General features: G+C 41.2%; 1 protein-coding gene across 1 annotated transcript in view; it reads right to left on the reverse strand.

Moving 5' to 3' along the window:
* Window positions 1-533: 533 nt before the first annotated feature.
* Window positions 534-14,710, reverse strand: part of ror2 (receptor tyrosine kinase-like orphan receptor 2) — a 28,755-nt gene continuing 14,578 nt past the window's right edge. The window contains exons 5-9 of the mRNA XM_054613046.1: window positions 7,996-8,117; window positions 7,535-7,849; window positions 6,777-7,031; window positions 3,755-3,960; window positions 534-3,199 (exon numbers count right to left, since the gene is read on the reverse strand). Of these exons, the coding sequence (XP_054469021.1) occupies window positions 1,742-3,199; window positions 3,755-3,960; window positions 6,777-7,031; window positions 7,535-7,849; window positions 7,996-8,117 (2,356 nt within the window). The 3' untranslated portion in view covers window positions 534-1,741. The remainder of the gene's footprint in view (window positions 3,200-3,754; window positions 3,961-6,776; window positions 7,032-7,534; window positions 7,850-7,995; window positions 8,118-14,710) is intronic.

Raw genomic sequence — 14,710 nt, forward strand, 5'->3', positions numbered from 1 at the left:
CAGCAGACTATATAGAGTATATTACAACTTTCAGGACCTAATCATTTAAATAAGGGCTATTCATGTGTCTATGCCGGAAAGTTGATTTACTTCAAAAATAATCTGCTGAGTTACAGACAGCTCATTCCCAAGTCCATGGGAAAACCGTTTCAACGTTTTCAACCGTTTGGCCACTATGTAAAGTTGTCTTCAAAACCCAGCACTTTTACTGGGGGCTTGATCTGGTGATCCCAGTGTACGTAAATGGTTACGTCATCAGTGCTTTCAAGCGTGGTAGTATGGGAAGGGAATATTTCTGAAACTGTACTAAAACGCTTGTCAAAACGCTTGTCTGTTGTTTTTTTTAAACACTGTTTTAAAACAAAATCATTGTAGTGTGATAAAGCCAGGTCCGTCTTTAAACAGAATAAAGGGTTACAATCTCGGCATCACGTGGACAGAATTCCACACTTCCATAAGCCAACAACCACATTCAAGGATGAGATGCAAAAAGGTACAGTATGTGTTGTTTACATTCTTTTATTGGTATCAGCAATACAAGTATTTCTTCACTACAAAGTATATTTTTTGGCCTAATTTAAATTGACTGCACAGTGTACCATATATTTGACTATCTGCACATGCAACGACAAGTGAAAATACATCAATTTCTTCTCTAATTGAGGGAAATACACCATTTTATTTATATGACTTTATTGCATATGCCATAGATGGATGTTTACATTACATGGTCAGCAAAAAATCTACTTAAACAAAGCAAACATGTGTTAGAAAGGACATTGTACTAAGACCAGGCTTAGGAATCATCACAGATAAAGAAAAACTATAAACAAATAAAATCTTCAAACCAAAGTACATAATAACAAATCCACACAATTTGTTTATCAAATTTGATGTTAAAAGTATCAACCTCGTGGGGAATAAGTCAATGGTGTGAAAAAAAGAGATTCTCGGTTCTCATTCTTTGTTTCTTAACAAAGTTACAAATAGACTGTTTTTAAAACTCCTACAGAATATCTATTTATCATACATTCTATTGATCTATGATTGTGGCTTTCACAATCCATAGAATAATAACCTCAAAAACAAAACAGAAATGTCATTAAGCAGTGCACAAGTTATGCACAAGCAAAATGCCACTACAGACAGCTGGGTTAAGTTCTGGGTTCTGGTAGAAATACCCCTGCCTTGGTTGTGTCTTCCCATAAACACAACTAGCACTGCAAGTGGGTGGGAAGAGGGTGAGGGACCATCTGACCTTTGGCTGGAATAGCGAAAAGGTTGTGATGCCTCTATAGAGGGGTGTGGTATCCGAGGTGGGAGAGTGGGCGATGGGGGCATGAATCCCATCCTTATGTCCTCCCAGTGAATGGCCTTGCTGGCAGGTGAAAATATCTTCCATCAAGGCAAGGCAACCTAAAGTACTTGTGGATAAGAAAATGTTTTGTGTTGCACAGCAACGGCAAGAACATAAATCCCTCTAAATGGCAACATCACAAAAAGGTTTATAAACGATTGCATGATTAATTATGCTTAATCATTGATGCAGGAGTTTGAGAGGTACAAACATGAGACACACTTGACATTCAAGTCTGTGTCAGCACTATCTAAGAAACTTCTAGAAAACATTCAGTCACTGTTCCACAAAGTGTCTAAATTCACTTTATGCTGCTCATTAGATTTTGGCAAGCACAGCTCACAGAAAAATTTCAGCTCTAGTGTTCTTCAAACAGAACCACAATTATGTGTCCGACAAGTGTATCACCAGTTCGTCAGTCTGTGGAGGGTCAATGTCGCCCAGCAATTCTGTTTCAGGCACTAACAAGTCCTTGTTTTGGTCTAGCTCATCCTGGGATGGCCTGTCAGCCAAGTCCTCATTATTGGCCTTGGAGTCCTCATTTAGCAAAGCCGCTCGCTCTGTGACAGAAGTGTTGGAAGGGGCAGTGGTGATATAGCCTGTAGATGTGGATCCACTGCCACTATGGTGAGAACCAGCTTTGGCAACAATTTGTGGTGGGTGGTGCATCTGCTGGTGGGGAATTGGCATGGGTATTTGCATGGGGTAAAAGTTCTGCAGGTATGGGTAAGCTGGCATGTGGTGGTATCCGTTGACGGGAATGTAAAGCTGCTGGGGCACCATCGGCCGATGCATTTGGCCCTTCATGGGCATGAACTGGGGCTGATGGAAAGGCAAGCTCTTTTTAGGGCTGGTGTAACGAGATGCATTCGCCGTGCTCATGCTGATGTTGCTAACTGGGCTGGTGCTCAGAGAGCTGGTCTGGGTGGTGTTGCTGGTGCCAGAAGTCTGAGCAGAGCTGTTATAGTTGGACAGGCTTTCCCAAGAACGCAGACGTGTGTGGATGTCCTTGAAGCGAGGCCTTCTCGCTTGGAATTCACTCCAACACTCCAGCATAAGGGTGTAAATCCAGGCTGGGCAGTCATCTGGACAAGGCAGTAGCTGGTGGCTGCGCAACATCTCGATCACGTCCTGGTTGGAGTAGCCACAATACGGCTGCAGACCGTAACTGAAAGTCTCCCACAGCAAAACACCATAAGACCAGATGTCAGAGTCGGTGGAGAACTTGCCATACATAACAGCTTCTGGGGACATCCAACGAATGGGGAAAGGGCTTGTGCTCATGAGATTGTAGTAATCAGCAGAGTAGACGTCTCTGAACAGGCCCAGATCCAGGATCTTGATGCTGAGTTTGTCAAAGACAAGAATGTTTCGGGCAGCAAGGTCTTTATGGACTACTTGCTGGCTGGAAAGGTACTCCATTCCAGCAGCAATCTGGGTGATGATATGAAGAAAATCAGCCTGCTCAAGTGTGGATTTGACTGTCTTGTCATCATCTGAGCTGCCAACATCCGAGTTGGGGGAGCGCATCACCAGATACTCATGGAGGTCACCAAGGCTGGAGAAGGTGAATATCATGCTCATTGGCTGCTCTTTGGTGACCACACCCAGCAAACAAACTATGTTTTGGTGTTGTATGTGAACACGGAGCATGGCTTCATGGCGAAATTCCTCACAGAGAGAGACATCAACCTTGTCCTTTAAAGTTTTAATGGCCACCACCTGGCCCTGCTCACCAGGTGCGGTTCCATACATGTGACCCTTGTAGACTTTGCCAAAACGATCCTCGCCAAGCTCCTCCATAAACCGCACTGCTGACATGTTGATCTCCCGCAGCTTGCCCTGCAGCCACAAAAGCAATAAATACATTTTAATGTTATCAAAGTGTATGGCCAACAATAAAACTTAAGGGAATACTTTAGCACCCGAATGCAACTGTTAATAATTCAGGTGTACGGAGGTCACTGTCTTTTTCATTACTGGGTGTGCAGACCAAAACAGGCACTGCCTTAAAAAAAACAAAAGCATCTGCGTTGGTGGGGATGTGCTGCTTCGGGTACCAATTCGTTGATGAAATAAGATCAACGGATCTGAGTTTGAGTAATTGATCTATAATTTTTAGGGTTTATCAGACACCTGCGCAGTGCTTTATAATACTATGATAATACTATGTGAAAGGCCTTAAATTGACACCATTGTCAAATAATCTTTTAGCCCCATTTTGAAGAGGGGCTCTGAGTTTAAATCTAGCTTTAAAGCCTTTATTATTTGGACATATAATGGTGCAAATTCCTCAATGTGTTTGTGTGGTTAATCCTTTATTTTGCATTTAAAAATAGAATGGAGGGGCTGTGTTTTCTAATACAGTGCTAATGTGTGTGTGTGTGTGTGTATTACCTGGTGTTTTTGCTGATTTAGCAGAGACAGCTCCATGTCTTGGCTAGGTGAGCTGCTTAGTTGGGAGCGTATGGGTGTGTCAGTCGGTTCCTTTTGCTTATTGCGACACATGCAGACCAGAAAGAAGAGGCAAGCGATGACCAAAGGGATGGCAATGGCAGGGATTAGAATGAACAGGATCTCCTTCCTGGGGTTCTCTGGGGGCTCTGGGGTTAATAAAACAACAGAGAAAGTAGCAAATTTAGTCCTCTGATTATGTAATGCATTAAGAGTGCTCATTAGATTTCTCTTTGAATACATAATCTGTAGTGTATAGTTTTTTCCCTATGACAATTAAAAGAACAGCTATCACTTGTCTAATAGACACTTAATGTGCCTTTAACTGAGGCTTCAGTTGGACATCAGTCTACTGGAATCAGTCAACTGATAATGACATCACCATGGATAATCCAAAAGCAACATCCACCCTCATGGTGCAAGAATATGATTCTAATTAGTTACAGCTGGTGTGGTCTTACTGGAACACATGTGTCCTGTCCCCTGAAAAGCAAATCTAAGAATGAACCGGATCTATTGAGACTTAAATATCTTTAGCTAAAAGTAAAACAAAGAGACAAACTGTATTTCCACACATCTAAAAACTGTGAAGTGAAAGGCTTTTTGTCATTACAGACAAATCCACTATAGCTGTCAATAACCTTAAAGCATCTGGCTGACTGTTAAGCTGAGAGGAAATCCATGGAAACTGGTGGCAGTATACTGTTCACTATAGCAGTAAGGCACATTCCTGATTCACCAGAACCTGAGCACTGAATATTTTCCATCTAAAACTGGTATGGTAACTAGACTGGTATTGAATCTGAGGCTTCAGCTGCACATTTACAATATTGTGTTAATTGGGAGAGCCCTCCTTGTGGATGACATCCTTCATGACATTGCTGACTGAACACTTACAGTGCTGTCCTACAGACCACATATGCAGCTACCCAGAGTCTCTAATTACAGCTCCTTTCCAGTCTGAAGTCTAATCATGACAAAAGATGATGTCCAAGTGGTCTTTCACACATTCATTTGCTGAAAATGATGAAACATGAAAGGTAGCAGCATCAGTTGTTCACACACCGCAATGTGACACACTCTGTTGGACGTCCATGTTGACAAAAGATCATCATACATCACAACATCCTGGGGTTGTGATACATTTTTTCGCACTACACCACCCTGATTTTTCACACTACACCACCTTGATCATGGACCAGGATGGCTAGAAGTTAATCTGTCAATTAATCTGTTTTGTAGTACTGAAAGATTGCAATGTGGAGATAGAAAAGTAGTTAATGTTTGGTCAGTCTTGGTTCAATGCTGATTTTCAGTCAATTGCCCCTGCCTTTTGACACTTAGAAAACAGCATGTCATTCATTTTAGCCCTGGCAGATACGTATGCCCCACTGGCATACGCTGATTCTTACTTATGTTTGCCACTGCTGCCTTGTGCGATTGATACATGAAATCTCATTCAATGGCAGATGCTACATTCTACCGACATACTGATGGCATATTGCTCTTGTGTTGTAAGCCGATTCTTAGTGGTAAGCTCTTTGACTACTGCTATGTCTACTGGCGGAATGGAAAAATGGCTTGTCATCTGTGTTCCACTGGTGTTCCACTGGCTGATATCTCTTCCCACTGACAGATAACATTTGTTGCTGGTATTTAAAAAACAGCTGTGGACATTTGGCATAATAGCCAATAAATCTGGCCAGCATTAATGCTCAAATCAGAGGTTCTTTATAGCTAGGTAATGTAATGTGCCAACAAACGCGTTAAAAACAAATAAAGTACAGTTTCCAAATGTTATGGTTTTGTCATGTAAACTTTGTCCAACAGGCAAAGTTTACATGACAAAGCTATGGCTTGGCCCGCTAGCGTAAGTCCCACAATGCTCAGTGATATTTGTCATGGCTGAGAACTTACAAGATTTTTCATCAATTCCTTATTTATTAGAGAATTTTGGCTTTCTGAAGTCAGACAAAGCACAAGCATAAATTGGCAAGACGTTAATTTGGGACTCTTTGATTCCTGTTTTCCATTGTAAAGCAATTTGATGGATATTCATTATTTCATATACGTGGCTGGCATCTATGAAATGTAAAAATAGTAATGGGAGTGCTGGAAATATTGTTATTGTGACTGTTTAAGCTTGTTGTTTCTTTAATGGCGTGGCTATGAATGGCAATGTCTGTGTGTCTCTGTGACTTTATTTCTAGCGTCACAACAAGTTTCACATTTGTGGTTCAGAGTGAGACATCACTGTTGGATGAATTGCCTCAACATTTTAGCAAACTATGTCTACCTGTGCACATTCAATTTAGTTGATAATGAGTGCATCCCACCACACAGCTTTTATGCATTTTTTGGTTACTATAGAGTATCTGTTGCTACTGTAACGGACAACGTGACAATGAGGCTCCTTGACGCAATACAAAATCAATGGAGATCAATGAATTGTGTTCCCTCTGTTTCTGTTGTGTTATGTTATATATAAGTTTGTTTTGAATTTTTGTGTATAATCACATGACAATAAGAACGGTTTGCAAGCTGACTGCTGAATGCCGCCAAATCTTTCACACTGCACCTTAAACAATTCACTAAGTTGTTGCTGTGACGTCACACAGGTGCCTACTTAGAAATGAAGACTAACATTTAACATTGCCATTACATTGACATAAGAGGTTCATCTCTGAAAAAAGCTTAATTGCCACCACAACAATACACTGAAATGTCTGCATATGATACGAAAAGAGTGTCACATCAGCATATGCCAGTAAAGGGTGGTATCTGCCAGTGGAAAAAGGTAGAATTGTCTAACATCACACAAATCTCGATCACATTCTCTGGTTTGTCTTTTATTCACAGTGTTTCACAAAAAACATTGTCAAAAAACTCATTATGTTAGAGTAACCTCAAATGTAAACACTCAAACTTACTCTTAACGGTACAATTGTTGAAGTATGGTACTTACTGCAGGGATGGATGTCACACAGGTCCACCCTGACATGAGGGTCCAGCGTAAAACACCAGGGGGCCTGCATCTGGCCCCCTGGGTTGCGACAGAAGTTGTGACTTCCCCAAAGCTTGGGGTATTCTTTGGACAGGTGGTGACTGTGAGGGTACTGAGAACTCCACGGCTGGCAGTGATGACCCGATATAGTGATGCTGACTGTGCCCCTGTAGTCAGCCCCACTTCCGTTGTAGCAGCTGTGGTCTGTGGGCGAATCTGTAGGGGAGACAGCGACTCAGTGTGGATGTTCCTTCTACACACTATAAGAGATGCGACTTACATTTTGTGGGATGACATTATTGTTTTTCAGCTGGTTCAGTGAGTGTCAGTCCTGTGGTGGGTAACATGGTAACCCATTCTAAGTGGACTATTAAATGTGTCCAGTTAAAATGTTCACTTCTGTTGCCAACATGTGCAGGCATATTTTGATGACATCATCTGTAAAATGGTCTATTACACCACTTAAAACTGGGAGTTGGAACAATGCCAACTGAAACAGCCTCACACAAAAGTGATTGGTTGTATTTTGGGTTTGTTGTGAATCTTTTGATATAATGACTGAATGAATTTCGCGGAATCTGTAGATTTTTGTAAATGGATCAGCCCACTTAGTATAACAGTGTAAGACTGGCTGAAAATTGTTGTGAAAAATGTGATTATTCAGCAAGGTGCTTTTCCATCATTATGTGTTATGTGTGCATGCCATAGCATCCACCTACATGGACCCAGTTCCTCCGGTGGCACTCCTATCCTCATACAGGAAGCAGCATCGGGCGTGCCCGGCCGTGGCAGCAGGTGGCAGCTGGGGAGTTCCAGCTGCATGAGGATCATGGGATTGGACCGGGCAATGGTGTACTCGGCGTGGCACAGGTCGTTCTCCAGGGCCTCGCACTCATCTCGACACAGCTGGCGCCGCCGTGGGGCCCGACTGCTGTCGTCGCACAGAGGGAAGACATAGTAGCAGAAGGACGGGATGGCAAACTTGGAGCACTGATCCGATAGGTGGGTGGAGGTGCCAATCATGGTGAAGGCGGCTTGGAGGGAGGAAACAGAGACACATTTGAACTGTGCCCCGCATGTTATTTTGTAACCCCAGTATCTTTAGTAGTTAGAATTAAACCCAGCTGTTTATTGATAACAGTGCGGTTCGTCAACTAAAAGAGTCCGGTGATTCTCTTACCTGTGATGCGGTTCTCACTTTCCCCCTGCATCTGTAGAGACTCAACATAAATGCTCTGGTTGCCAATGAAGCGAGCACAGGCAATGCCTCGGTAGGGCTGGCAGAAACCTTTTTCACGCGACCTGAAGAAAAAAATGAAATAATGCTTCAGGCACTTTCTTTTACAAAGCAGAGAAAAAAGAGAGAAAACTAAAAACGTTATTGATCCCAGGAGGTAAATAAGTTTTACAGCAGCCACTTATACCTATGTCTATATACCATAACCCTGACATGTTCACCAGAGCTAATATATAATTGGCTAATTTTAGCTTATTATAGAAAAATTGGGATCGCCGTATGTTGACAGATTGATCTTTTTAGGGGGTCACTGTACAAAAACCAGCTGTTTATAACGAGTACACTAGTGCTGCTAAAAATGACATTTCAGGATCAAAATTTGCTCTAATGTTGTACCCAGAATATACCAATAATACACACACACACACACACACACACACACACACACACACACACACGCGCACACACACACACACACACACACACACACACACACACACACACACACACACACACACACACACACACACACACACACACACACACACACACACTTCTTTTTCTCCCCATACCTCGTTATGAGGACTTTAAAACATTATGTAAAGGAAAAGTCATTAGCATGTCCCCTGGAAGTGTTGGGCTAACTGTAGAGCTCTAAGTTTACTTCTGGAAAAAAGTCTGCAGGCTTGCTATGTGTACACACAGGGCAGTTACACATATTGGGCTGCAAGCAGAGGACAGACCCTGTGTGGACAACATCAATGTCACACGAATACACCGACACGCAGAAAGTATGACTTTGCATTCAGTCCAATTGCAATTACTGAGGTAATAAGTCCAGTGAGCGGTAGGGTCATTTTCTCATTGACTTCTATACAGTTGGACTTATTTTTGCCACTAGAGGCATTCACTGACTTCACTTTTCATTACAAATACTAATACCACATGGGTGCATCATCCAAAACAGCCCTGCAGGGCTCCAACAAGACTAAAAGGCTAAGTCAGTGCTGGTGCAACTATTCGACAAAATGAACTATGTTAATTCAAATAATTTTACTATTCGGTAGTGGCTCTTACAATGAAAAGTTTTTTTTACTGCAGGTTCCACTAGGGGTCATATGGTTATTAAAATTGAAATGATTGATGAAAGTGAATGTGAATGTGCTGAATGAAGCTAGAATGTGATATTTCATGTAAGCGGTTGGATGGAGATCTGATCTGGCACACGAAAACAGATCAGAGGGTCACAGAAAAAATGAATGTCCATGAACATGTTTGGCAACTGTCAAGGCAATATGAGAAAAGAAAGTGGAATGAACTGAGCAATACTGTTATCTACCTGCTAACAGAGCAAAGACAAAAAATTAAGATCTATAATGTGATGAATACATGAAAACAAGAGACATACAAGCACCATACTCAAACTGGAAACACCCAACCTGAGTACGGTGGCTTTCAAATACACTACAACAGTTGGTCCACAACTGAATCAATGTTGGCCCTGCTGGGACACACAGTGGGTGAATTGTAAAGTCTGATGGCGGCTGGTAGAAAATGACTTCCTGTAGCACTCTTTGCAGACGCTGACTCCCATCATTAGCTCCTCGGGTGTCCCAGTACTAAAACCATGCATTGTGCAGTCACAACACACTCTGAGTCACCTTTTTTTAAACGTAAAATCTATGTGTATATTAGTTCCATTAATTGTTGCTTGATATTATAATAAAACCTGTCACACTAATCGATAACACCAGACAAATGAAGTTCTGGCCTAAGTTAAGTAAGAAGACTATACTTTTACATGCTTAGGCCTCATTTGGCAGCTGTCAATCTTGATATCAGCTGCCCACATCTATCCATGAACACAGTGACACACCTATACTGTTGGCCTATCATCTTGCTGAGGTCTCTTTTAAAAAAATGCCATTTAGTACGTTTATGCTGCCATTACACGCGTCCCTCCACCTCCCTTCACCTCCCAGTCTGAATCAGCTTCATCAGCCTACCAGTCTCAGCAGAGTCATCAGCCTCAACAACCAGTGTCTGGACCCCACAGGGGGATTTACTGTATGTTGCTGCTGCTCAGGGCGGACAGCCCTCCAATACAAAACTCCCTGTAGAGTCTGAGCGCCTAAGACTAAACTTTATCTTCACATATCATCTGTTTATAATAAAAGATAATATTTTCTTCATTTACTTGTCTCTCCTGATTGAACTGGCTATGCTGTATACTGAAAAGTAATAAATTACATTATAGGACCAGTTCTGGCCTCAAGCTTACTTTATCCTTCATCCTTCAGAGAATGCTAATAAACACTGGAGGAAAGACCTGCTCCGTGAATAAAATAAGCTAAAAAGTCATAACAAGATACTCTGGCTGCATGCCAGCATGTTTAGCTGCTGGGTCAGTGATGGTTGCTCTACGGGAAGTTATGTCGGTTAAACCAACTGATCTGAACGTGTTTTCAAACTTGGCTCTTTGCTGAGGTCATTCTTATGTTATGTTTGTGCTTGGTTTAGTCTCCCAGGCCTGACTTGAGTCTTAATCCACAAAACAAACATGCTGACTCCAAAGCTGGGACATACACAAACAGAACAGGCCTGCCTGCTTACAGTACTAAAATGAAGCGCTCACTCAGAGCTCGGCTGACAGCGAACGATGTGATGGCTGCTCTGTCCTTTTCTGTGAACACAGGCTGGGAGTCTGTTTGCTTTTGATTACCTTCAGTCAGATTTACACGGCACAGGTAATTGAATCGAGCCGGTAAGAAATACTGACAAGGCCTCTTTGTGGTAAATGGTCTGTACTAGTATAGCTCTTTTTCTAGTTTTCTGACCACTCAAAGCTCTTTAACACTAAATGTCATTCACCCATTAACACCCATTCATACACGGATGACAGGGGCTACCATGCAAGGTGCCATCTGCCCATCAGGACTAACTAACCATTCATACATAGCTGGCACAGACTGCTTAAGCAATTTGGGTTTAAGTGTCTTGTCCAAGGACACATTAACATGGACTACCGGAGCCTGGGATCGAATCGCAGATTCTCAGATTGGAGGACAACTCTGATCTACCACTGAGCCACAGTCGCCCGTCAGTTGTAATTCTATTCATATCAGCAACACTTGAATTTGGACCTCACTGATACAAAGAAAGCTTTTTGTGCTTTTTATTTTGACCCACCACAGTGGCAAGGATACATTGCATTGACAAAACTCTCCAATGCCATGTATCCTCATACAGTGCTTTGTATGATTTCTTAAAAACAATTTCTCTTTTATTTTGCATTCTCCTACATACCTGTTTATGCAACACAACGTTCTGGTTAGGTTTAGGAAAGGATCATGGTTTGGTTTAAAACAAGTATGTTTGTTATGTAAAATAACTACATTTGTTGCACAACTTACACATGTGGCGTTATTAAAGTATTAAAGTTACGTAACACAAGTACAGTAAAATAAATCAATGTTGACTTCTGGTTTGACATAGGACACAAACAGCGGTCTCCTAGGTGATTGCCCTCTGTTTGCCGTCCACCCTGACCTCATTGCTACCAGGACCTCACTTCCCTGTGGGTCCTGGTTCACGATTACATGGGTTTACTGTGCCGGTGTGTCACTTTGCCAAAATATCTTTCCATGAACATAAACAAATCTTTAACACCTTCACATTTGCAGCTAAGGATGAAGTGAAGCACTGTCATGACTGTTAGGAAGCTCTCTGTTCATGTAAAGTGACCAACAGGCCTGCCCATGAATCCCTTTAGAAGCATGTGTGTAGTATTTAGTATTATGTGTTTTTGGTTTGATTTTGGACACTGAAAATTCAATCTATCGATATAATGAAACAAATGAATGTACCAATAATAATGCCAACAAGCATTAAAAGTATTTAATCTGTGAAATCACACTCTTTGGATAACTGACTGAGTATAACTACTGCATTTTCTCTATGGCCATCAGTTGCGTGCATCTTGTCCATAAACTACCATTTGAACTTTAATGTGATACTGAACATAACTTGGCCCTTTCCGATGGCAACGCTATCTGTTTTGGGGAGCTAGACTAGCAGTTCATCCTCAAAGGAAGGAAAATAGGAGAATGTTTTCCAGGGCATTTGGCTTAGCTCTTTTAACTTTTAATGTTTATATTTATACTTATACTATTAAGTTTTACTCTATAAAAAAATTATAATTGAGGCTGATCATTGAGGCTGATAATTGCGGCTTTTTATTTTCCCAGCACCTCATAATTTTAGTTTGACCCACCGACAAGGCAGCAGCAGAGCCGAATCAACATCTCCTTTAAAGGGACAGCCGGCATGGTAGGACTACACACACACACTAGTTGCTTTTGTGTTACACATCACACCTCTTTTGCTTCTGGAATGCGGGCATGCTATCTAAAATCACACACTGATGAAACAACATGCTGCCAGTGTTTAAGTCATTGCAAAAAAAAGCAGAGCAGGTGAAATGGTGGATCTTTTATACAGAATCTCTGCGGTTACTGTGACATTATAGTGTGACTGTGACATAGTACGTCTAACACACGTCTAAAGTCAGCCTACAGCATATTACTATAGTCATACAACTGGAGATGGAACTCTTAGTTTGATAATCGATTTAATGAGTGTCTGAAAATGTTGAAGTTTTGAATGCCGAACATTTGCCAGTTCCAGCCAATCAAATGTGAGGATATGTTGCTTCTCTTTTTCATTTACGGAAACAGAAAACTTTGGATTTGGACTGTTGGCCAGGCAAAAATATTGCAGGGCAGTTGTATTGCATTATATTAGATTGTTCTATTGTTCTTGTATTTTTGTTTTGACAATATTATAATGGCTAATATTATGGAAAATTCATTCTCTGTGCAGTTCTGCAATGCAAATGTGGATGTACTTACTGATATGATTGTTTTTTTTGGGAATAATACTGAATGATGTCTCAGATAATTCAGTTTTATGTGAAAGGGGAACTTGCAATCTTCTAAAGCATATGGATGGAAGCAATGTGCAGTAATTAAGATGCCATGAGGGCATTTTTATTTATTTTTATTTTACAGATAAAACAATGAATCAATTAATTGAGAAGATCATTGGCATATCCGAGCCTTAAACACAGAAGGACTACCTCTCATATAACAGGGACACAGAAGGTCTACCTCGTGATACACTCTTACAAAGGACATCTCTGACTTCATTCTGATAATGTGACAATTACCTAACTGTTACTTTTCTGATGAACGTTGCAGGAAATTGTTAATGTGAAATATTGCTTAAAGGGGACATATATTGCTAAATTTCAGACAAAGACTTGTATTTTAGGTTTCTACTAGAACATGTTTACATGCTTTTATGTTCAAAAAACATAGTATTTTTCTCAGACTGTCCCGCTTTGTTTTAGCGCCTGTCTCTTTAAGCCGGATTCCCAAAAAAGGCCGGCCTCCTCTTGTTGGCTTGCAAGAAAACTACGATGCACCTTTGCAAAGGTAGTTCTCAATCTGCGGGCGGTTCTCAAGAACTTGCATGTGATCTAGGCAGCCCACAAAAAAACTGACTAGGGTGTCTTATATAACAGGATGTGGGTTGGGAGGCACTCCAGATACCCACATGGATGTGCACAAGCACTGAAAAGTGAGTTTTTCATCAAGTGTTAAAATAGACAAAAAGGTATTGTAGAATGAATATCCCCCTTCTTCGAGCTCTAGATTAGGTACATTAAATGAGTCATATATTTGGCTGATGAGATAAGCCTCCTGGTAGAGGCATTTAGAAACAGTTGGTCTGACTGAGGACATGAATCAGCATTCTTTCCCGTTCAGATCAGGCCCGTCCAAACCACCGGCTAGTGTCTGACTGCTGGTCGGGGAATCTATTCTGAGCCCCATCCCAGTGAGTCAAAGCCATGAGAGAGGGAGAAAGAGAGAAGGCTGCGTGTCCCGCTGCCCTCATAGTTTGGTTTCATCAATCAGTGCAGCATAGCACAATATCTTCACCATAAAAGTCAGTCACAGCAGTGGAGGTATGAGTGTTGGCTGACATGTCGTTGCATGCCCATTTCAGCTTTTGGGAAGGCACTTTAAACACCCAAAACACACTTCTGCACTTCTAAAAGTCGGATATATATATATATCCTCAGACATTTCCTTTCTTTGAATCCATCTGCACCAATACAAACGTTAAGGTTGTGGTCATCTCTAAATTAAACGTGAATTCTAAAACAGGCTCCATACCACAGGATACAATTTAAAACCTAATTGTAATCCAAAAAAATATATAACTCAATGAGTTGACCATACATTTTACATAATTTCCAAACTTAAATCCTCAATAGGTAACTCCATAAGCCACATGGTACTTTCACTTTCAAATAATGTACTGTATTATATCAAAAGTTGGTCAAACAGCAGGCCAAACAAATGAGCAAAACGCTTAACAATCAACAGATGAAGCAACTTATTGAGAACTGAGCTTTCTGGTATGGAAAAAACAGAAAATTAGTCCATGTTCTTAATTTGGTGTCAAAAAACTCTGTGAAACCAGTTTAAAAAAGCTCTGCGATGTATCTCTGATCTAAGATGTAAACAGGCCAGTTAGATGTGGACTGTAGCCCGGAACTGAGCAACCAATCAGAGACTGGATCAACCCAGCA

The sequence above is a fragment of the Anoplopoma fimbria genome, chromosome 14, assembly GCF_027596085.1.
Source record: "Anoplopoma fimbria isolate UVic2021 breed Golden Eagle Sablefish chromosome 14, Afim_UVic_2022, whole genome shotgun sequence".
Lineage (NCBI taxonomy): Eukaryota > Metazoa > Chordata > Actinopteri > Perciformes > Anoplopomatidae > Anoplopoma > Anoplopoma fimbria.